This window comes from Ranitomeya variabilis, chromosome 5 (assembly GCF_051348905.1).
Source record: "Ranitomeya variabilis isolate aRanVar5 chromosome 5, aRanVar5.hap1, whole genome shotgun sequence".
NCBI lineage: Eukaryota > Metazoa > Chordata > Amphibia > Anura > Dendrobatidae > Ranitomeya > Ranitomeya variabilis.
Genome location: NC_135236.1, coordinates 8,954,387 through 8,979,348, shown reverse-complemented (window position 1 = coordinate 8,979,348; position 24,962 = coordinate 8,954,387). Strand labels below are relative to the sequence as shown.

Below are 24,962 nucleotides of genomic sequence, written 5' to 3'. Positions count from 1 at the left end.
GTCTCTCCTCTCCCATTCTGATACTGACCAGTCCCCGTCTCTCCTCTACAAACTCTGCTGACCAATACCGTCTATCCTCTCCCATTCTGATGCTAACCAGTTTGTCTCTCCTCTCCCATTCTGATGCTGATCAGTCTCTCCTCTCTCATTCTGACTCTGCCCAATCCCCCATTTCTTGTCTTCGAATCTGATGCTGACCAGTCCTGAATCACTCCCGATCTCCCCTGATATCTACTTCCCGATATAGCAACGATATCCTGATTCAGGACTTGTGACCGTTTCAGCCAGTTGCTGGCCCCGGTAGGTGATTACTCTGGTCAGTGATCCATTCTGAACATTTTATGAAAAAGTTTTACTTGACGCAGAACAATCTTTGGCTAAAAATACAGCATAGAAGAGCGTGTCCATAATCCCTCAAGATCATCACAGATCTCTTGACCACTCGGTCTCCTTAATCAGACATCTCTACAGATCCATGATCGGATTGTAACACTGACCATGTGTTGTGATGCCCACATATATCAGATAATTAACTATTGGTTTCAGTGTGGGTTATCCCTACTCTTCATCAATGGCACATCAGATTGAGATGTTTGATTTCAACATGCACAATCTCTTGTTCTCATGAGAGATAAGCTGCCGCCATATTACTACCCGACTGTGAGTGATATCTCTACCAGGTAGTATTTAACACCTCCCAGAATGTTCTGTTCTTGTAGATTACGCCCTGAACATATTTGCTTAATGTGAGAAGACTATTAAATAATGCGGGAGCTCGAACAGCTGTGTCCTCCCTGTCATAAAGCCACCGCACTGCCAGGCCCAGGTACACCGCCTCCAGGGACGTGACAATAAATTCAAAGATCAGTATTATATCTGTAAAAGTCGATTTTATTCTTTATTTCGATAACACATTCTTCTTTTTTTTAAGCTCTTAACGTTACAGGTAATTTTCCTTCTAGAGAAACAGAAAATCATGATAAAAATAATCCTGATAAAACTAAACAAAAATATTTCTGTTCAATTTACCAACAGAGAAATTTACCACAGACACAAATATAGATATATTCAGCTAGAAGAATATAAAAAGTCAAAAAAACACAAACTTGGGAGGAGAAGACTAAAATGTTAAAAGGGCGATGAAAATGTGAAACAAATATAAAAAAAAGAGGAAAAAAGATTGAGATTACATTCAGAATTAAGGATTTTCTGCATTGATTCAAGGTGCTTACCAATAATTACATTCATTAAATATGGTGTAAGACAAACAAAATCGTAAAACACAAACTTTTGTAACATGAAAAGGCGTAACAAATAAAAAATGTGTTAAAAATACAATAAAAAAATACGTAAAAAAGGGAAATGACAATTTCTTCCAATATAAATACAACATAAATGAAAAATCAATTTATGGAAATAACAAAAACTAAAATTTGTCAAATGTAAAAAGAAAAATGTGAAATAAATAAAAATAAGCTAAACTAGAAAATAATATTTAACACACACACATATATATATATATATATATATATATATATATATATATATATATATATATATATATATACACTCACCGGCCACTTTATTAGGTACACCTGTCCAACTTCTTGTTAACACTTAATTTCTAATCAGCCAATCACATGGCGGCAACTCAGTGCATTTAGGCATGTAGACATGGTCAAGACAATCTCCTGCAGTTCAAACCGAGCATCAGTATGGGGAAGAAAGGTGATTTGAGTGCCTTTGAACGTGGCATGGTTGTTGGTGCCAGAAGGGCTGGTCTGAGTATTTCAGAAACTGCTGATCTACTGGGATTTTCACGCACAACCATCTCTAGGGTTTACAGAGAATGGTCCAAAAAAGAAAAAAAATCCAGTGAGCGGCAGTTCTGTGGGCGGAAATGCCTTGTTGATGCCAGAGGTCAGAGGAGAATGGGCAGACTGGTTCGAGCTGATAGAAAGGCAACAGTGACTCAAATCGCCACCCGTTACAACCAAGGTAGGCCTAAGAGCATCTCTGAACGCACAGTGCGTCGAACTTTGAGGCAGATGGGCTACAGCAGCAGAAGACCACACCGGGTACCACTCCTTTCAGCTAAGAACAGGAAACTGAGGCTACAATTTGTACAAGCTCATCGAAATTGGACAGTAGAAGATTGGAAAAACGTTGCTTGGTCTGATGAGTCTCGATTTCTGCTGCGACATTCGGATGGTAGGGTCAGAATTTGGCGTAAACAACATGAAAGCATGGATCCATCCTGCCTTGTATGGAGCATCTTTGGGATGTGCAGCCGACAAATCTGCGGCAACTGTGTGATGCCATCATGTCAATATGGACCAAAATCTCTGAGGAATGCTTCCAGCACCTTGTTGAATCTATGCCACGAAGAATTGAGGCAGTTCTGAAGGCAAAAGGGGGTCCAACCCGTTACTAGCATGGTGTACCTAATAAAGTGGCCGGTGAGTGTATATATATATATATATATATATATATATACACACAAATAATTAAAAAATGCAAACATGTCAGATACAAAACTGCTAAATAAATAAAAATAAATTAAATTTGAAATGTTCTGCAAAGTACGGTAAATAAAAAAGTTAAATATTAAAAATGCATAAAAATGTGAAATAAATATAAATAAATAAAATAATGAAAATTGCTTAAAAATGAATGAAAAATAAAATATGAAAATATTTGAAAATATTAAAAATGCAAGTGTTAAATACAACAAAATGAGAAATAAATAAAACTGAAACATTTCTACAAATTAATAAAAGAACATGTAAATAAGAAAAAAAGGCAATTGTGTCAAACCTAAAAGGTAAATGCAAAACAAATAACAATAAATGAAATTTACAATTTCCTACTAAATAAACAAAATATAATGATTCAAAAATGATAAAAATTCAAATTTGTCAATAGTAACATGGAAAATTTAAAACAAATAAAAAATAAATAAAAATCCTTCTAATTTAATACAAAATAAATAAAAAATAAAATATCTGAAAATAAAATAAATGCAAATATTTCGCGTTTAAAAAAAAAGAAGCAAAATAACTAAAAATTAATGATTAATGGATATTTCGGTTAATTTGTTAAATACAAAATAAAAAAATAGATAATCTAATAAATGGACTCTTCCATTAATAAAAGAATTTAAAAAATTAGGAAATTAAAATGCATCGTTCCTCTAATGTCTGAAATAAACGCATGTAAAATAAAATATCAATATTCTGTGAGAAGACTAAAATGTGGAGATCATTCCAATGTCAGAATCATGGCCTGTGATAAGGCTGGAAATAAAAAAAAAAAGGTAAAAATATATTCTGATATTTAACAATAAATAGAAATGAAAAAGTAGAGGTGAAAAATACAGATGGAAATAAATAGATCTATAAATATATTTATGGAAATTTTCCGGAAAAATTTGTTAAAATAAATAATTTTGGAAAAGTTAAAACGCATTTCGAAAGAAAATAAAAAATGTCAACTTTTTTTAAAGAAATGATAAAATCTATCAGAGAGAACAGGAAACAATAAAGCGGAGCACAATAATGCACTTGATTTCCTTTTTTTAAGTGTAAACTGACATAAATAAATAAATCCTAAAAATGATCTGAAAAAAAGACGACGTGAAGAGTTAACTACGAGAATGACACTGAAGCTACAATCATTACGATCTCTTCTGCCTTCCATGTCCTCCTATATACAAAAAATGTTTATATACACCAATAAATATCTGAAATTTCATTATTACAGTTCAGAAAAATCACCCTAGAAAGTAAATGCGGCTTTTATGTGTGTATTGTGTGATTACGTGGAGATTCTGCATAAAAACTTCCAATTTTCCCCCTAAAGATTAACACATTAATGTTTTCGACTGTTTGGGGATTTTTTACACTTTTTGTAATTAGTCAGCTGCTCGGTCATGGGGGTAGTCGCTGATCTGTACGATCTGTCACCACCCCTCGTGGATGAACGTGTGCTCATCCAGTTTCTTAGCTGCCCATACACAAAGGATTCCTTTTGGAATATCCCATTTTTGAGGGGGTGGGTTGGGGGGGCTAACCTACCGCTGAGTTTCCGGAACTTGACTTTGGTGACATCATGGACCAACATAACACTATAACCATTGCTCCAACCCAGAGCACATGATGTTATAAGGAAGACCTGGAACGGGAAAATGGGAGACTCGGTGGCCAAGAGGAAAGAGTTGGCAAACGCTAATTGTTTGTGGTTCTGTATTGTGAGGCGGAGAGACTCTGCATCTTACTATTATCCCTACTATAATGTGAGATTAGCGGAGCCAGTCATGAATCCCGTCTCTACAGGAAATGTCATGTCAACCGCTGATGATCTAATGTGCACCATGACGGGCTTCAGGCTTGGTCACCACCTGGATCGTAGAGTAACCACCAAATAGTATAGACAGCCCTTAAGAGTAGCTCCACCGAAAATGTGTCATCCCTGTCTAGAGTCAGCCATGTCCAGTGACGTACCTTGGGTCGCCAGCGCCCGGGGCAAGTATCCTGCGCCTCTTCCATGGAAAATTAGCACTCCCTGATATCCTTCCAATATTCAAGTATTGAACCTCTTAACCCCCCAAGTACATGTACTAAGAAAATAATTTTTGTCCATTGACTCTAGTTATTTTCTGTTGAACTATGATGTATTTTTAAAAATAAATTGATATACATTGTTATATGTTTTTCACTTTTTATACATCTTTGTGTTTTTCATATGTAACTAATACATTTCCTTGTCCCCAATCCTAACCTGAGCCCTAACTCCATATTCCAGCCCTAACTACATATCTAACCCTATCTCTTGGTCTAACGCTAATGCTAGCCCTAAATCTACCCCTAGCCCAAACTGTAAATGTAGCCCTAACCCTAATTCAAGTCTTCACTCCAACTGTAACCCTAAACCTGATTCTAGCCCTAACTATAAATCTAGCCCTAACTCTTGCCCTAACCCTAATTCTAGTCCTATATCTAGCCCAAACTATAACTCTAGCCCTTATCCTAATTCTAGCCTGCACCTCAGTTCTAGCCCTAAACCTGATTCTAGCCATGACTATAAATCTAGCCATAACTCTTGGCCTAATGCTAATTCTAGCCCTAAACCTAATTCTAGCCCTACCTATAAATATAGCCCTAACTCTTCGCCTAACGCTAATTCTAGCCCTAAAGCTACCCCTAGCCCTAACTATAAATCTAGCTGTAACCCTAATTCAAGCCTGCACCCTAACTCTAACCCTAATTCTAGCCCTACCTATAAATCTAGCCATAACTCTTGGCCTAATGCTAATTCTAGCCCTAAACCTAATTCTAGCCCTACCTATAAATCTAGCCCTAACTCTTGGTCTAATGCTAATTCTAGCCCTAAATCTACGCCTAGCCCTAATTATAAATCTACCCCTAATTCTAACCTGCACCCTAACTCTAACCCTAAAACTAATTATATCCCCAATTATAAATCTAGCCTTTACCCTAACTCTAGCCCTAAACCTAATTCTAGCCCTGACTATAAATCTAACCGTTACCCTAACGTCAACTCTAGTCCTCAGTTTAGCTCTCGATAGAATTTGGCACAAGGGGCAAGCACTCTGTGGTTCCCCCACACTACGCCACTGGCTATACTTATTTGTGATCAGAAGATCCAAGTTCACACACTGAAATAATAATGTATGAGTGGTGACCACCATGCTCGGATGGAGAGGGTGTCACAGCCCTGTCTCCATCCATAGCAGTAGGTAGATAAATATTTTAGGTCCCTCGGCCGACAGGACGGCAGCTGACTACTTGCATGGACTCGCCAATTGGATTTGGATGAATTGCCCTCGGATATGGGTGGGAAGTGTGAGCGGAGCCGCTCCGGTGGGCACGTGGATGGCTCAGCACAGTTCTGCCTGGTTAGCCCTTGCTGGCGAAGTGACCCTAATATTCCGGAGGATGGGGGCTACTTCCTAAAGTAGAAACTCAATACCAACCATTGCTGTGGTCGACAAGAACGAGGAGGTTATCCCAGCTCTGGACTATCACCCTCATCATCTTTACTCTTCGCCCCCTACCGCCTTCATTTGCTCGTCCAGTCCCACTTTGCTGCAGATGATTGCCTCCTCCACGGCTGCAGACTATCCCTTTCCCACCATCCCCCACACCTCAACTCCCACCCACCTCCACCTCAGGGTTTCGGCCAGCGCCCCTGGGTATATAGAGGGGGTGAGGATTTTCAGATGGCAGTGTCCCACAACACAGCCTGTTGCCGATGGCAAGGTGGAGTCCCCCCCTTCCGAACTTCAGACCCCCGCCTCCAGCTGGGCAGGATGGGCAGGCTTTCCTGTTTGCAGAGCCCCCTCTCCGCCCTTGGCTGACGTGACTTGATCTCGTGGCACAGAAATCTCTTCCTCTCGATCACCTCCTGTAATTTCCCATCACGCTCTCGGCCACCAGAGGGCAGCGTTGGGGTGGGGGATAAAACAGCCTGATGGAAGGAGAGAGAGGAGGTCAGGAGGTGGTGGTCAGAAGCCAAGGGTAGTGAGCTGCCATGCATGCGGGAGTGATGCTCTGCAGGGTGGTCAGGTCATATGCATAAAGGTGTAATGCTCTGCAAGGTGAATGATGTGCATGCAGTAGTAATGCTCTGCGGTATGATTAACCGATATGGATGCACAAGTAATGCTCTGCAGATGGTTATTTGATATGCATGCAGTAGTAATGCTCTGCGAGGTGAATGATGTGCATGCAGTAGTAATGCTCTGCGAGGTGAATGATGTGCATGCAGTAGTAATGCTCTGCAGATGGTCTTTCATTTGATATGCATGCAGAGGTAATGCCTTGCTGTCTGAATAAATGACCTACATGCAGGAGTAATGCTCTGCAGGTAGCCTTAAACATGCATGCAGGAGTAATGCTCTGCAGGTAGCCTTAAACATGCATGCAGGAGTAATGCTCTGCAGTAGGCCTTAAACATGCACGCAGGAGTAATGCTCTGCAGTAGGCCTTAAACATGCATGCAGGAGTAATGCTCTGCAGCGCTTCCAGCTGATACAAATTCAGAGGTAATACTATGCAGATTAGTGGACATGCACGGAGCTATTCTCTGCAGGGATGATATGAACGCGGGAGTAATACCCTGCAGAGTGCTGAGATAGTCTGTATGCAGAAGTAAAGGGCAGAGGAATGCCCCGAAAGGAAAAGAACTGACTTCAGTGACAGTGAGAGAACGGGCATGCGAGGGTCATGCTCTACAGACAGGCGAGATCATCTGCACACTTGGGGAGAGGGAAAAACAGCCAGAAAGAGTAATGCTCTGCAGAAATGCAGAATGGGTTTTGCTCTGCAGGGAGTAAAAGAATCTTAAAGGAAATGAGGTCAGAAAACTGCACAAAGTAATCTGCATGGAGGCGTAGTGCTCTGCGGAGATGATCGCAATGCTCTGCAGAGAGGTGAGTGAACTCCATTTGGAAATAATGTTCTGCAGAGAGAGAGAATGATAAAATGATGTGATGAGTTTTGCACAATGGCAAGCTGGGCACATCTGCATGTAGTAGCAATGCTCTGCACAGAGGTGAGCGATCTGCATGCAGGAGTAATGCTCTGCAGCGTCGTGATCTGATGTGCACATACAGTAATGCTCTGCATGCCTCAGTGTCTGGGCAGAACATGTGCAGTACCTGATTCTGCCTGGTGGAGGAGGTCTGGCGCACCCCAGAGGTGGAGGCTGAGCGGCCCAGGCGATATCCGCTTCCGAAATCTGCAGAAAGGACACAGGAAAACACCATCATCAGCCATGAACTTCTATCCACCCACCACAGGGGGCAGCAGAGCACAGAACGGTAATGATCGGAGAGAAGATCGATCGGCATGATTGCCATCAGATTTATCATACATCATACTGGCCTCCACCATTAGCATACTGGACACCAAGTGTGGAGATACCATAGCAATAGCTATACGTTCAGTATGAAATGTATGTGATAGTTTGGGGATGTACCTGTACTCCTATGACATGCTGGAAATGTTTGGCATGGCACTGGAAGACTGGTCCGTCCCACCCCACGAGCAAGGGCACTGTCCAAGCTTTGTTGGCTCCGAACAGGGATCCCGGACACAGCTGTTCCATGACTGGTCTTTTCTGCTCTTCCTGGATTCCCGTTCCAAACACGGGGCACGTCGGTCAATGCTGGGAAAGGGAAGAAAGTTATAACTACATTAGTTGCCTACATGGTGGCACATTAGCTCCATGCTAACATAGACCAGATCATAGACAGCTGGCAGATAGACAATGCCACAAATGTTGACTTACGTTCCCCGAGTTGGCTCCGTCGGCCACATGACATCCTTCTCTGTAATTCATATACAGACCCGGGCCTCTCCTCTTCTGCTGAACCTGCCCCACAACCTACACGATTATCAGAAGCCTGAACGACTGGTGTTCTTGAGCCCTTTATGCTGGTCTCGTATGCTGGTGGTCTCTTGCCTGAAGGGTACGTCCAAATAGCTGGAGAAGCCTGCTCCCCTTGGACCTGATGGAGATGTGCTGAAGGAGGTCGACTTGGGAGTTGTGTGCCCGCCACACGGGATGTTGGGCAGATAAGACCAGCCAAGACTGAGATCTCCCTCTCTGTTTTCTCCTCAACCTGTGAGGCTGGTAAGAGAGAATGTGTCACCTTGACGGAAGAGTACACCATGGTATAAGAAAGGGCTTTGTCCCGATTATGTCCATGGGGAATAGGTAACATCGATGCCCCTTTTTCCTGTGAAAATGTTGACCCTCTTGGGGTTTCAGACTCTGGTCTGCGCTGGGCAGAGGTCTGTGGGGGTAATGGTGTTGAGTGACTGCGGGCACGACCAGACGGAGGAAGATGAACTGAAGATGAGGAAGTTGCACTTGGCATCTCCTTGTGAGGAACCGGCAGCTTAGATGATGAGGCCGACTGTGAAGGCTTTGTGACTTTTTGTCCCTTTCCGGATGGTGCCCCTAGAAGAGGAGGTCGATGCTGTAGGAGGTTAGGAAAAGGTGAAGGAATATCAACCTCCGGAGTTCTAGGTGGTGGAAGTCGGCGACGTTGAGGATGTCGTAGATGGGATGGATGCTCTTCATGAAGAGGGTATTTCATTTCCTCATAAATTGCCTCTTCTTCACCATCTGACTCTTCCTCTGGTGGGGCTGGGGTGGATGGGGGTGGGGGCCTTCTTGACGCATTGCCTACCATCTCTATGTAGACAGGTTCCTCTGGGGAGGGTGAAGATGCACGTGTGCTGGAAGTGAGAATGGCAGATGTTGAGGCAGGTCGGTTCGCATAGGCTTCATCAAAGGAGGCAGAGAGATGTGTATGTGGGCTGCGTTGTGGCTTCTGTGGGGGCATCCGGCGAGAGTCAGAGGCACTTTTTATGGACCCTGTAAGACAAAAATAAGAGTTTGGCTTTTGGTGCAAAAGATGGACTGAGTTATTGCTATGACCAATGGTTGTGGTTCCATGAGGCACTTCTTACCTTCCTTCCTGATCCTACGTTCCTCTGCTGTCCTTCCCTCTCCACCAAGGCTGAGTTTTGTGCTGGGGTTTCTCTTAGGTTTAGCAGGGGGTCTCCTCCCCGGAGGACCCCCTTCATTTCCACTATCCTCTGGTGCACTGCCTACTGAGTGACAGGAAAGAGACCGAGGAGCCATAGCACTGGCACATGGGAGAGGGGCCCGCTCCTGAGAGGCTGGCATCGTCATGAAACCCATACGGAAGTGGCGACGGAACGAAGCCATGTCCCGAACTTTTCCCGAGCTATAGAAAGACATGCATAATACAAAATTGTCCATTTATGATGCCATGCTTCTGCTCTTTTTGTGTATAAATTTTATACCATGCCTGATGCAGAGACCTAAGAAGTCTTGAAAACTTGTTTTGAAACATCATTTATTTTATTTTTGTTAGCCATTAAAAGGTATCTGCCGTAGCAAAATCTGACAACTTGAAGAAACTGGTAAAGCAACTTATGCAGGCTAATCTCCAGCAACAACACCAGCAACAGATACAGCAGGAGACAAATAAACTCCTGATGCAACAAATTCAACAGCAGCAGAAGCAGATGGAACTCCTGGCGGGAGATGTCCACAGCAGAGAGACCGCCCCAACCCCAAATCCAGGTGATGACTCTCACGTGATGAAGATGGTAAGAAGAGCATTGCAAAAGATAACCCCGGGTGACGACATCGAAGCGTTCCTGTCGGTGTTTGAAAGGGTGGCGGAGCGGGAGAAATTGCCTCTGGAGCAGTGAGCGGAGGTTTTGGCACCATATTTGACAGGAGAACCACAGAAGGCCTATTGTGACTTGGCGATGCAGGACGCAAAAGAGAACGCTAAGTTAAAGGCTGAGATTTTGGCATACTTAGGAGTGACTCTGCCAAGGCGCAACGGCTGCACGAGTGGGCGTACCGCAGTGACAAACCTCCCCGGTCCCAAATGTTTGATCTCCTACACCTGGTCCAAAAATTGTTGCAACCTGAATCCTCCTCCCCAGCACAGATAATGGAGAAGGTGGTCATGGACAGGTTAATACACTCCCTACCAAGGCCGTTGCAATCCTGGGTTGCCCAGGGCGATCCCCGTAATGCCAATGACCAAGTGTGCCTGGTGGAGAGGTACCAAGAGGTCGAGAGGTCCATGGGGGAAGCAAGGGGGTGAAGCCTCCCCATACTGGAGGTCACAAAAGGGGCGGACACCAAAAAGGGGGTGGGACATCCACAAACCCAGGAGGTATCTGAGTCAACAGCCCCGTCCAATAGTATAATTTGTTGGAGGAGTCATACCCCAAGTCACAATTTTCACAGTATCTCAAAAAATGAATTAATAAGAGTATTATCTGAAAAGGTCACCGCTGAACTCTTATGCATTAAATATAAAAAATAAAATTTTATTTGGATATATTTAAAATATTAAAAAGTGAATACTACAACAACGCCAACACAAAAGACACCAAGGGGAGGTGCCTGTCCCTGAATACAGCCTGTTTTCATCCTACTTGACAGCGGAGGTTGGCACCCTAGAACCTGCGCAGTGGCGCCCCCACTCGTCGACGGCTCACCCTATCTGCCCTATATGTCTCTATCAATGGCAGAGGAGTGAGAAAAAATGAAACAAGGGGTGAAAAGGTAAAGTTTAGAGAATCCAGAGTATATGGAAATTATTTAATTGGATCTTTATTAATTATATGAATAAACTGATCTCTATTAGTTGAAGATTCTTCCTTTTGCTATGTTGCAAACTAAATCTCTCTCTAATTAAGAGATTGCGGCGGGAAACAACCTGGAAAAAAGATGGATGTCTCCACAACTAGATTATCTATTCCTCTCACTGAAAATTGTATTAAGGTGCTCTGACATTTTAGCTTACGCCTTAGGAATAAATGGAGAGGTGGCCGATTATTACAGGGTACAGTAAAACATGTATAGTGGTTCATGAAATGGAGCTAAAGGAGAACAATAAAGACAGTATAGGTTATTTTCAAAACGAGAGATGCACTAATCAAGATATTTGGAAGATGCGGTTTAAATAATGATTCATGCAACGGAGCCAGAGAATAACAATCCCTGTACCTTTAAGGAATGTGTATCTTTTATTAATGAGTACATTTCCCTGGTTGAACACAGTACATTGTGCATTGATTGTTATTCTCAGAGAATGCCCCCTTATGACCATCACCTTCCTTGGTATAAACAGATCCTCGGAGAGATATTTGTATTGCCCCTTATATATTTATACAATGGTCCTCTGGTACCGTTGCCCATCATCAAGGGGCCATTCGAGTGAATAGCGATGGACCTGTTGGGACCCCTTGCAATATCCGCAAGAGGACATCAGAATATATTGGTGGTCCTGGATTATGTTACCCGCTACCCAGAGGCGGTACCCTTAAGAAATGCCTCTGCCAAGTGTATCTCTGATCCATATCTTCTCCCGAACCGGGCTGCCAAAGGAGATACTAACGGATCAAGGGACCCCCTTCATGTCGAAGGTCAAGAGGGAGCTGTGCAAGTCCCTGCAAATTTCCCAGCTCAGAACCTCAGTATACCATCTCCAGACGGATTGACTTGTCGAGAGGTTTAACAAAACCTTGAAGGTGATGCTAAAAAAAGCAGTGGAAAAGGACGACTGGGACTGTGTGCTTCCTTACCTGTTGTTATACATCAGGGAAGTTTCCCAAGCGTCCACCGGCTTCTTCCCATTTGAACTGCTCTATGGATGCCACCCTCAAGGTTTCCTGGATGTGGCGAAGGAATCTTGGGAAGCTGAAACCACCCCCTATAGAAGCATGGTAGAGGATGTTACCCAGATGCAAGAGAGGATCGCCAAAGTGATGCCCATTGTGAAGGAGCACCTCCTCAAAGCTCAGGAAGTACAATCCAGGGTGTATAAGAGGTCAGCCAGGGTGAGTCAGTTCAACCCAAGGGATTGAGTACTGGTGCCCACGGTGAAGACTAAATTCCTGGCCAAGGGGCAGGGTCCCTAAAGGTGGTGGAGAAAGTTGGTGATGTCAACTACAATGCCTACCAACCGGGGAAGCGGAAGCCCCACCAGGTGTACCACGTGAACCTGATCAAGCCATGGCGAGATAGGGAGCCCATAGAAGCTCCGTGCTTGATTACCAAACCTGAAGCAGTCAAGTGCCCAAAAGCAACAGTGTCGGGAGTTGCTACAGCAGAACAGGGACCACTTCTCAGAACTTCCAGGTTGTACGAAGGTCATAGAGCATGACGTCCTGACGGAGCCTCATGTCCGGGTCAACTTGAAGTCACACCGGATTCCCGAAGCACGCCGAAAGGTGATCTCAAAGGAGGTGAAGCGGATGCTGAGCCTGGGGGTCATCGAGGAAACCAATAGAGTGGCTGGTCCAGTCCGATAGTCCTAGTGCCGAAACCAGATGGGGAATGCCGATTTTGCAATGACAATCGGAAGCTGAATGAGGTTTCGAAAACCGATGCCTACCCTATGCTCCGGGACGACGAATTAACTGAGAGGCTACCGGCTCGGTACATTACTAATTTTGACCTCACAAAAGGGTATTGGCAAATCCCCATGTCCCAAATGCCAAAGAGAAGACTGCTTTCTCAACCCCGATGGATGATTCCAATACACTAGGATGCTGTTTGGGCTACAAGGAGCTCCACCAATGTTCCAGAGAGCCATGGACTGAATCCTAGCTCCCCACAAGATGTATGCAGCATCCTACCTGGACGAAATTGTGATCTTCAGCCAGGATTGGGGAAGCCAACTGAGCAAGGTCCAGGCAATATTTGATGCTCTACGGAAGGCGGAGTTTTCCATAAACCCAAAGAAGTGTGCCTTGGGAATGGAGGAAGCATGATACTTGGGCTATGTTGTAGACAGGGTCGAAATAAAGCCCCAGATAAAGTTGAGGCATTCCAGGACTGGCCACAACCCCTCTCAAAGAAGCAGGTCAGGGCATTCCTGGGCATTGTGGGCTATAACTGACAGTTTATCCGAAACTTTGCCATGGTAGCTGCCTCTCTGACAGACCTCCTTAAAGGACAAAGTCAGTTATGGCTAAGTGGTCTCCAGAAGCTGAGACGGCCTTCCAGGAACTGAAGCTGACCCTGTGCAAACAGCCGGTGCTGGTACCACCCGATTTCTCCAAGGAGTTTGTGGTCCAGAGGGGCGTGTTGGATGTCGGGCTGGGCACTGTTATCTCAAGAGGTGAACGGGGAAGAGCACCCCATCATGTATCTTAGCCAGAAGTTGTCATGCTGCGAGAAAAACTATTCCACAGTGGAAAAGGAACGTTTACCCATCAAGTGGGCATTAGACACTCTAAGATACTACCTCTTGGGCAGGAAGTTTAGACTGGTGTCAGACCATGCACCACTGAAGTGGATGAGGGAGGAAAAAGGGAACAATGCTCGAGTGACCAGGTGGTTCCTAGCACTTCAGGATTTTAACTTCCATGTGGAGCATAGGCCGGGGAAACTGCATGGCAATGCTGATGCTCTGTCGAGAGTCCACTGTTTGTTGGTAGAAGATGCCAAGCCCCCGGCTTTGGGAAGCGGGAGAGGGTATGTAAGATGGCCGCCAGACGAGTCCTTGAGGGGAGATATAAGTCATAGCAGCTATTAGCTGCGGTGATGTGAGCTCGGAAGCATGCTCCAGCACATACGGTGCTGAGAGAGTTATGTGGCCATTCCAGGGTCAGGTTTTACGAGCGGTTATAAGAGATAGGTGGGCTTGACAGCTCACATATCCCAAGCCCCAGGGGCATGGTTGGCAGATAAAAGGGAGGCCGAGTCTCTCATTCTGTGTCTGTGGCTGGAGGTGTGGAGACCACCAGTGTGTGTTGTTAAAGACACTGACCTAAGCGGGCGGACCCGCAGGGCTATATGGACTATTTAAAAAACCTATACAGAAAAGAAATAACACTATTATGAAAATATAAAACACTATGAATACTGAAAAACACTGATATATACAAAAAAAAATATGGACTATTTACCTGCAGTTTGTGTTTACCTTCAGTATGTGTTGTGAAGGACGCTGACCTGAGCGGGCGGACCCGCAAAAACATATGGACTATTTGTTTTCACTTTGTGCCAGAAAAGGCTCTGTTTGGTTTTGCCACCCTGAGCGGTTTATGAAATTAAATAAAGTTACCTGGACTATTGCATGAAACCCACCTCCTGAGCCCACCTCAAGAGCAGCTGAGTACAAACCTCTACACCTCCCATATTACTATATCGATGGTGTATGACTGCTGTAGGTAGAATTAGAGCCCTCCTGCACCTATGGGGTTAACTGATGATTCCATGACTGTGGCTGATTAATCACCAGATGGAACCTACATAACCATCCATTTATAGTCGAAAAAGACCAACCTGTCTGACCTCATGTCTAGTGTGAATATCAGAGTGACATGGTCAGCAACCACAAAAATACCATCAGCAGGTCTGGGCTAGGCTAATGTAGGTGTCAGCTTAATGTCCCAAACTGTGCCGATTACCTAGTGCACCCTCCACAACACACCACATCTCTACCTTTTCTTAGGTTCCTCCTCCTTCTGTCTCCACTCCACCCGACTCTTCCTGTACAGCAGATTCATGGCTCCAGCCTTTTCTATCCCAAGAAATGTCACAGTGTCAGAGGAGCTGGGGGTCATCTTCTGGAGACCAACCTTTAGACCCCGCTGAGGGTGGAGACTGTGTGAGGCAATGTAGAACATGTCATTATGAGGAAAACATGGAGTAAGAAGACAAGAGCCATGACCAGCTCATGGGTGGGGTGTGATATACAAGGGCGCTGACCCCATTTGGGGCCCAATAGAATTTGACCTGGGACCTCTTACATCAAAAGATGTTTAAATACCTGTAAAGTCAGATGAGACTCTTCTGCCCCTCCAGAATGTTCATTCTCATCCACCTTTCTCTACACTCCTGTCCTCTTGCATACTGTTGTTTCCTAAAAATATCTGTTTCCCCCAGACCCCTTTGTCCCCATCAGATTAATCTGCCTCCTCTCCAGACCTCTCAATCCCTCTCCAAACTGCACTGCTCCCCATTGTCTTTCCCTATACCTCTCTATCCCAAACCAGGCCACTCAGATCCCCTCCAGGCCACTCTTTCCCCTCTAGGTCACTGTCATTCCCTACAGGCTACTCTTTACACTCCAGGCCAATCTGGTCCTCTCCAGACCACTCTATTCCCCTCCAGACCACTCTGTCTCCTTCCATACCACTCTGTAATCCTGCAGACCTCTCAGTCTCCTCTATATTTCCTTTTCCCCAACAGACTCTTACGTCCTTCCAATCTTTCTGTTGTGCTCCAGACACATCCGTCCCCTCCAGACCAGTTTCCTCCACCAGACCCTTCTATCCTCTCCACACGCCTGTCTCCTTCACATGCTTTTGTCTTTCTCTAAACTCCTTTATCGTCCTTCAGACTCATGTCTCTTCCATCCTCCTCTATACACCTCTGTCCCCCCAGACTCATCTGTCCTTTTCCATCTTCATCTGTTTCTGCAGACTCCTTTGTCTTCCACCAGATTCTCTACACTCTCTAGACTCCTTTGTCCTCCTCATGATTCCTCTGACATCTTGACGACACCTCTGTTCTCCTCCAGACTCCTCTGTCCTCTTCCAAATGCCCCAGTCCCCCACAGTGTCCTCTGTCCTCTAGATGTCGCTGTCCACTCCAGAATTATTTGTCTCCTCTAGACTTCTCTCCTCCTTTACACTCCTTTGCCCTCTTGTAGACTTGCTCTGTTCCTTTCCCACTCCTGTTTCTCGGTGCCCATCAGTCTAGCTCCAGACCCCTCTGTCCCGCTCTGGGTCCCTCTGTCTTGCTCCAGACTCTTCTAGCAACGTTCAGCTCCAATGAGAATAAAAGGTTGGGCATGCAGAATCTTCTGTCCATTAACATCAGAGGTGAGTCTGAACACCTCCATATACAATAGATCGTTGACCTTTCCCACTAAAATCAATAGGTTCTGCTTACGTTAATCTCAAGATAATGGGCATCTTCAGTGTGAAATCTTAAGCCTTCCAGGTCCACCTCCTGGAGATGTAGTAATAGCATGATGTATGTCTGTGGGTAATGATGCCAGAATTGTAACTATTAAAGGGGCTGTCCATAAAAAAAATCCTCTGGTGTGTTGAACTTATTCAGTAAATATTTACAACCAACATATTTATATTAACAAAGGTCCTAAGTGCCGCCCATGTGTCTCAGCAGCACCACTTTGGGTTTGTTTTTGAGCCTCTTATTTTGGTGCATCATATGTGCTGTGGGTGAATGGGGCTTTCTGACTGACAAATTTCAATACGTAAGTCAAAGCCCTTCCCTGTCTTCTCTAATTTTATTAGCTTAAAGGTAAGGTACCGCGTTTGTAGATCATTAATAAATCACTGTAATGTAGCATAACATGCTGCTATAACCAAGTTTTAAATGCATGTGAAACAGATTTCGTGTGTTATATGAGTTTAAAGAAGGAACTGGGGGCTGACATCTTGGTTTTGCAGCAGTAGCAGGGCACTAACAGTGTCATTTTACAGCACCCCATGGACATAGGAGCTAATAGACCGGCGCTGACCCTATCTATAACATTGGAGAGGTGTTAGCAGTGAGCTGGGCACGCCTCTGTGGGCTGCACAACTCACTGCTGTATGTGTGACTAGCTGCCATTTTACTATAGCCCAGTGCTCTCTGCCCAGCTCCACTTACTCTCTATCACAGGAGCTCCATTCACTCCATTAAGCTGCATCCACAGCCTGCAGAGAGAGGTGACACCTGATACAATGTATCTCTCCCCTCCCTCCACAATGCCTGGCCATTCACTGCAGACCTTCTTATCTTACTGAGGGATGAGTCACAGACAGCTCTGCACAGACAATGCTGCTCCATACACACCACATAAACTAACTGTGCTTCTGATGCAGTAACTGCTGGTAATAGCAGATCACAGGGCAGTCACACACAGTCCCACTCCCTGTGATCTCTGGTAAGCTGCATTCCCAGCCTGCAGAGAGCGGTGACACCTGATACAATGTATCTCTCCCCTCCCTCCACAATGCCTGGCCATTCACTGCAGACCTGGAGCTCCTTCTTATCTTACTGAGGGATGAGTCACAGACAGCTCTGCACAGACAATGCTGCTCCTTACACACCACATAAACTAACTGTGCTTCTGATGCAGTAACTGCTGGTGATAGCAGATCACAGGGCAGTCACACACAGTCCCACTCCCTGTGATCTCTGGTAAGCTGCATTCCCAGCCTGCAGAGAGCGGTGACACCTGATACAATGTATATCTCCCCTCCCTCCACAATGCCTGGCCATTCACTGCAGACCCGGAGCTCCTTCTTATTACTGAGGGACGAGTCACAGACAGCTCTGCACAGACAATGCTGCTCCATACACACCACATAAACTAACTGTGCTTCTGATGCAGTAACTGCTGGTGATAGCAGATCACAGGGCAGTCACACACAGTCCCACTCCCTGTGATCTCTGGTAAGCTGCATTCCCAGCCTGCAGAGAGAAGAGGTGACACCTGACACCTCTCTCTGCCATACAATGTATCCCTCTCCTCCCTCCACAATGCCTGGCCATTCACTGCAGACCTGGAGCTCCTTCTTATTACTGAGGGATGAGTCACAGACAGCTCTGCACAGACAATGCTACTCCATACATACACACCACATAAACTAACTGTGCTTCTGATGGAGTAACTGCTGGTGATAGCAGATCACAGGGCAGTCACACACAAAATGGCTCTGCCCTGTGATGCTGCTCTTCATTCTGCCCCAGGGATATTAGACCACCCAAAAGGGGAGGGAAATGCTGATGTCAGCAGTTACTGCCCAGATTTTCCAGCTAACAGTAAAGCTGGTAAGTCTCACTATAGCTGCTTGAGGTCTAAAACGGAAAATGCTCCCCCTAGTGGTCAATATATATATTTGTAAGAAAATATATAATATTTTTCATATAGAAATGTTTGCAAACAGTGCAAACATTGCATTAGTACATTTTATTTACTATTTTAAGCTTAATTTCACAAAAAAACAAACTACAAGAAAACTGGTGGCACCTTCCCTTTAAGTCTAGGCATCGGTGGTAACAGAAGAGGCATCTGGTTTAGCTACTGGAAAGAGCCTATCAGCCAGCCCCCTTCACACACAGATATGATGCTCTGCTTTATACTGTGTGGAACACAAATCAGAAGTGGAAAGGACGCTAATGTATTGTACAGTAATATTGTGCAATAAGATTAGATACCTTAATCATGATCGCCATGCTTTCTATACCCTACCTTGGGGTGTCTCACTTCGGTAAGTTCATCCCACAGCCATGTCTTCGTATCTTGCATGTGGGTCAAGTTAAATAAACTGACCTCACGTTGTCTACAATGACTGTCTTGAGACAATCATGTAGGAATCCGCTCCTGTCCCAAGTCAGGAATCAATCCATAAAGTCTGTTCTGAAAACCTCTTCACAAACGTTTCGAGTCTTCGTCCTACATTGCACAGTTAGTGCGGGAAGCTTCCTCTTCCTATGAAGACGTCGCCAGTTTCACATGAATATGACAGTTGAGTTGACCATATGGAGACGTTAGTTGGCATGCATCTCCTCCACTGAAACACTGTCTCAAAGGATGGAGACAAAATATAATATAGGTGTGGCGAGTAATCTACACTGGAAGATGGTCCATCAGCAAAAGTCATCTACAAAACTTCCAACATGATTTAACCTCGGAAAGAAAGGTGGGTTACTAGCTATTTTACGGGACAAACAAGAAGAATATGTACAAAGCATAAATCTTAACAGGTCAGTGTTTACGTCTTGTCTTCGGAATAAGGAAGAACTCAATCCTGATACAAGTCAGTTGTGGATGATGTCTTGGCCGCCAGAGGTACGCTGATGAACAGCCCATAGGTAGGTCATACAAACTGCTTCAACACAGAGAAGACGTCCTGAACGTGCTGTTGCATCTACTTTTTCCCATAGTAAGGTCATCACAAAGAAACAATGGGAGTCAATATTTTGGGCACAAATTTGCTCATAGAACATGGAGACTGGAAGACATCTTCACAGATAGTTCTCTAGAAGAAAACAAAATAGGAACCTTGGAGCATTAAGATATCCAGAGAGCACACGTAGTAACAGAGAAAGGTAGTAACAATGAAGATGCAGTAACAGATAAGATGTAGTGACAGAGAAAGGTAGTAACAATGAAGATGCAATAACAGATAAGATGTAGTGACAGAGAAAAGTAGTAACAATGAAGATGCGGTAACAGATAAGATGTAGTGACAGAGAAAGGTAGTAACAATGAAGATGCTGTAACAGATAAGATGTAGTGACAGAGATGTAGTGACATGTCAGAGAAGATGTAGTAAGAGAGAAAGGTAGTAACAGTGAAGATGCAGTTACAGATAAGATGTAGTGACAAAGAAGATGTAGTGACAAGAGAAAGGTAGTAACAATGAAGATGCTGTAACAGATAAGATGTAGTGACAGAGAAAGGTAGTAACAATGAAGATGCGGTAACAGATAAGATGTAGTGACAGAGAAGATGTAGTGACATGTCAGAGAAGATGTAGTAAGAGAGAAAGGTAGTAACAGTGAAGATGCAGTTACAGATAAGATGTAGTGACAGAGAAAGGTAGTAACAATGAAGATGCAGTAACAGATAAGATGTAGTGACAGAGAAAGGTAGTAACAATGAAGATGCAGTAACAGATAAGATGTAGTGACAGAGAAAGGTAGTAACAATGAAGATGCGGTAACAGATAAGATGTAGTGACAGAGAAAGGTAGTAACAATGAAGATGCAGTTACAGATAAGATGTAGTGACAGAGAAAGGTAGTAACAATGAAGATGCGGTAACAGATAAGATGTAGTGACAGAGAAAGGTAGTAACAATGAAGATGCAGTTACAGATAAGATGTAGTGACAGAGAAAGGTAGTAACAGTGAAGATGCAGTTACAGATAAGATGTAGTGACAGAGAAAGGTAGTAACAATGAAGATGCAGTTACAGATAAGATGTAGTGACAGAGAAAGGTAGTAACAGTGAAGATGCAGTTACAGATAAGATGTAGTGACAGAGAAAGGTAGTAACAATGAAGATGCAGTAACAGATAAGATGTGACAGAGAAAGGTAGTAACAATGAAGATGCGGTAACAGATAAGATGTAGTGACAGAGAAAGGTAGTAACAGTGAAGATGCAGTTACAGATAAGATGTAGTGACAGAGAAAGGTAGTAACAATGAAGATGCGGTAACAGATAAGATGTAGTGACAGAGAAAGGTAGTAACAATGAAGATGCAGTTACAGATAAGATGTAGTGACAGAGAAAGGTAGTAACAGTGAAGATGCAGTTACAGATAAGATGTAGTGACAGAGAAAGGTAGTAACAATGAAGATGCGGTAACAGATAAGATGTAGTGACAGAGAAGATGAAGTGACATGTCAGAGAAGATATAGTAAGAGAGAAAGGTAGTAACAGTGAAGATGCAGTTACAGATAAGATGTAGTGACAAAGAAGATGTAGTGACAAGAGAAATGTAGTAACAATGAAGATGCAGCAACAGATAAGATGTAGTCACAGAGAAGATGTAGTGAAAGAGCACAGGGAGTAACAGTGAAATGTAGTAACAGAGAGCACAAGTAGAAATGAAAAGAAGTTGTGACAGAGAAAATGTAGTAACATCGAGCACAGGTAGTTAGAGAAGGGTAGTAACAGTGAAGATGCAGCAACAGACAGCACAGATATTAAGAGACAGCACAAGAAGTAACAACAGTGATGGTGTGGTACCAGAAAACACAGGTAGTAACAGACAAAGGTATTAATAAAGAATATGTAGTAGCAAAGAAGGTAGTAGCACAGGAAGGTAGTAATAAAGGAAATGTAGTAACAGAGCATACAGATGAAGAAGATAAAGTTACAAAGAGCACTAGTAGTAAGAGAGAAAGGTAGTAAACAGCACAGGTAGTAACAGAGGTAATTACAGATAATGTAGTGAAAAAAAGCAAAGGTAGCGACAGGGAAGATGTAGCAACAGAGAAAGGTATTAATAGAGAACAAGTAGTAACAGAGAGTACAGGTAGTAACAGAGATGTCAGGTATTAACAGAGAAAAGTGGTAACAGGTAACAGGAAAGAGCAGTAGCAAAAAGATAGAGTGGTACTTACAGAGAGGAGATGTAGTAACAGAGAGGAGAGGCAGTAAAAGCAAGGAGAGGTAGTATCAGAGAGGAAAGTAACAGAGTGAAAGTAGTACCAGAAAGGTGAGGTAACAAAGGGAAAGGAGGTAATGGAGATAAAAGGTAGCAATAAGGGGAGAGTAGTAGCAGGGAGGAGAGGTAGTATCCGGGAGATGAGGTAGTAGCAGAGAGGTGAGGTAGTAGCCAGGAGGTGAGGTAGTAGTTGGGAGGGGAGGTAGTAGCCAGGAGGTGAGGTAGTAGCAGGGAGGTGAAGCAGTAGCTGGGAGGTAAGGTAGTACCTTGGAGGTGAGGTAATAGCAGGGAGATAAGGTAGTTGCAGGGAGGGGAGGTAGTAGCAGGGAGGTGAGGTAGGAGCAGGGAGGTGAGGTAGTAGCAGAGAGGTGAGGTAGTAGCCGGGAGGTGAGGTAGTAGCCGGGAGGTGAGGTAGGAGCAGGGAGGTGAGGTAGTAGCAGGGAGGTGAAGCAGTAGCTGGGAGGTAAGGTAGTATCTTGGAGGTGAGGTAATAGCAGGGAGATAAGGTAGTAGCAGGGAGGGGAGGTAGTAGCAGGGAGGAAAGACTAATAGGAAGTAACAAGGTAGAGGTAGTTACAAAAAGTACAGGTAGTTACACAAAGAAAACAATATGTGATATTTGCGCTAAGTTCACCTATATGAAGCCATAAATAGATAAAATACTGGGAAATGTCATAAACAAGGTTCCCCATACAGGACTGTGATTAACAAGATGTATTTACCTTAATATTAAAGAAAAGGAGATCTGTGTCCTAGTGCTGACATGCAGAAAGGTCTTTCACTCATGCGCTGAAAGGTTGGTGTCTGAAGCCTTCTCTGAATCTATGTTCCAAAAATATCCAATATGTTGCAGAGCAAAAATAGTAGTATAGGAGACGCTGTCCCGGCCGGTGGCTAGCGTACTCCCCCAGAGCTTGGTAACTGCGGCCGCGTGTATAGAGCTGAAGCCGACAAGGTGCAGGACCTTGTGTGACGTCACAGTCACGTGATGTGTACAAGTGACCAGCTGCAAAGCTGCGGAGCTCCGAGTAGCACACAGGACCAACTAATCCTACGCGTTTCAGAGTCACTGACTCCTTCATCAGGGATGATGAAGGAGTCAGTGACTCTGAAACGCGTAGGATTAGTTGGTCCTGTGTGCTACTCGTAGCTCCGCAGCTTTGCAGCTGGTCACGTGTATACATCACGTGACTGTGACGTCACACAAGGTCCTGCACCTTGTCGGCTTCAGCTCTATACTCTGGGGGAGTACGCTAGTCACCGGCCGGGACAGCGTCTCCTATACTACTATTTTTGCTCTGCAACATATTGGATATTTTTAAGAACCAAAGAAAGGCGGGCACCGCACAAAGAATATACAAGCTCCAGGGATCAACCACGTGCATATATAATGTATACACTCAACACAAAAGAAAAGAATATGCACACAGTGGGATCAACCTGATATGATAAATTTTATTTTATTATAGAATGACACCTCACTACACATAATGGCAAAACAGGAAGGACCATACATTTAAAAACATCTAAAAACCAGACAGACCTACCCTCAACCCCCCACAAATACAATTAAGGGCCTGTAAATGAAAAAAATGCATGTACACATACCGTAGAGAGCATAACATACAAATAAGCAAATGAGAAACAATAGAAGTATATAAATATTAACTTTCTAATATAGCCAATTGGCGCAATGCCCCTACACAGACAGTTATATAAACAGAACCCTAAACAATAACCCTACCTCCCAGTCCTGTTCCAGGCCTGTGGTGAAAACACAATACCATATGCCAGGTAAATACCTGGTGTAGCCACAGCCTGTCCTAAATCTAACACCCCAGGTCATACATTACCAAGCTAAATGTGAAGTATCTTGCCGCCAAAAAATGACAATGTGTCTAAATCCAAGAATTTGCCTATGGGGCAAGAACACAACACGCTGGTGGAGGTGTATATACCTAAGTGCGGCTGGGGTAGATGAAAAAGTCCAGGACCGGATCCAAAGCAGCATAAAGGAGGAGGGAGGGGGGAGGGGGACAATTGGCTATATTAGAAAGTTAATATTTATATACTTCTATTGTTTCTCATTTGCTTATTTGTATGTTATGCTCTCTACGGTATGTGTACATGCATTTTTTTCATTTACAGGCCCTTAATTGTATTTGTGGGGGGTTGAGGGTAGGTCTGTCTGGTTTTTAGATGTTTTTAAATGTATGGTCCTTCCTGTTTTGCCATTATGTGTAGTGAGGTGTCATTCTATAATAAAATAAAATTTATCATATCAGGTTGATCCCACTGTGTGCATATTCTTTTCTTTTGTGTTGAATATTGGATATTTTTGGAACAGAGATTCAGAGAAGGCTTCAGATACCAACCTTTCAGCGCATGAGTGAAAGACCTTTCTGCATGTCAGCACTAGGACACAGATCTCCTTTTCTTTGATATTAACCCCTTCACCCCCAAGGGTGGTTTGCACGTTAATGACCAGGCCAATTTTTACAATTCTGACCACTGTCCCTTTATGAGGTTATAACTCTGGAACGCTTCAACGGATCCTGGTGATTCTGACATTGTTTTCTCGTGACATATTGTACTTCATGATAGTGGTAAAATTTCTTTGATATTACCTGCGTTTATTTGTGAAAAAAATGGAAATTTGGCGAAAATTTTGAAAATTTCGCAATTTTCCAACTTTGAATTTTTATGCAATTAAATCACAGTGATATGTCACACAAAATACTTAATAAGTAACATTTCCCACATGTCTACTTTACATCAGCACCATTTTGGAACCAAAATTTTTTTTTGTTAGGGACTTATAAGGGTTAAAAGTTGACCAGCAATTTCTCATTTTTACAACACCATTTTTTTTTAGGGACCACATCTCATTTGAAGTCATTTTGAGGGGTCTATATGATAGAAAATACCCAAGTGTGACACCATTCTAAAAACTGCACCCCTCAAGGTGCTCAAAACCACATTCAAGAAGTTTATTAACCCTTCAGGTGTTTCACAGGAATTTTTGGAATGTTTAAATAAAAATGAACATTTAACTTTTTTTCACACAAAATTTACTTCAGCTCCAATTTGTTTTATTTTACCAAGGGTAACAGGAGAAAATGGACCCCAAAAGATGTTGTACAATTTGTCCTGAGTACGCTGATACCCCATATGTGGGGGTAAACCACTGTTTGGGCGCATGGGAGAGCTCGGAAGGGAAGG

At 43.7% G+C, this 24,962-nt stretch overlaps 1 protein-coding gene across 3 annotated transcripts in view; it reads right to left on the bottom strand.

Moving 5' to 3' along the window:
• Positions 1 to 904: 904 nt before the first annotated feature.
• The window catches only part of NYAP1 (neuronal tyrosine phosphorylated phosphoinositide-3-kinase adaptor 1), a 66,484-nt gene continuing 42,426 nt past the window's right edge, over positions 905 to 24,962 (bottom strand). Inside the window, exons 1-9 of one of the 3 annotated variants that reach the window (XM_077261545.1) lie at positions 22,463 to 22,706; positions 18,812 to 19,601; positions 16,498 to 16,587; positions 15,043 to 15,204; positions 9,504 to 9,784; positions 8,314 to 9,408; positions 8,002 to 8,190; positions 7,682 to 7,761; positions 2,459 to 6,489 (exon numbers count right to left, since the gene is read on the bottom strand). In XM_077261545.1, coding sequence (XP_077117660.1) covers positions 6,238 to 6,489; positions 7,682 to 7,761; positions 8,002 to 8,190; positions 8,314 to 9,408; positions 9,504 to 9,784; positions 15,043 to 15,204; positions 16,498 to 16,520 — 2,082 coding nt within the window. In that variant the 5' untranslated portion in view covers positions 16,521 to 16,587; positions 18,812 to 19,601; positions 22,463 to 22,706 and the 3' untranslated portion in view covers positions 2,459 to 6,237. Of the gene's footprint in view, positions 959 to 2,458; positions 6,490 to 7,681; positions 7,762 to 8,001; positions 8,191 to 8,313; positions 9,409 to 9,503; positions 9,785 to 15,042; positions 15,205 to 16,497; positions 16,588 to 18,811; positions 19,602 to 22,462; positions 22,707 to 24,962 lie in introns of those variants that run through there. The other 2 variants (XM_077261547.1, XM_077261546.1) reach the window with 2 other exon arrangements.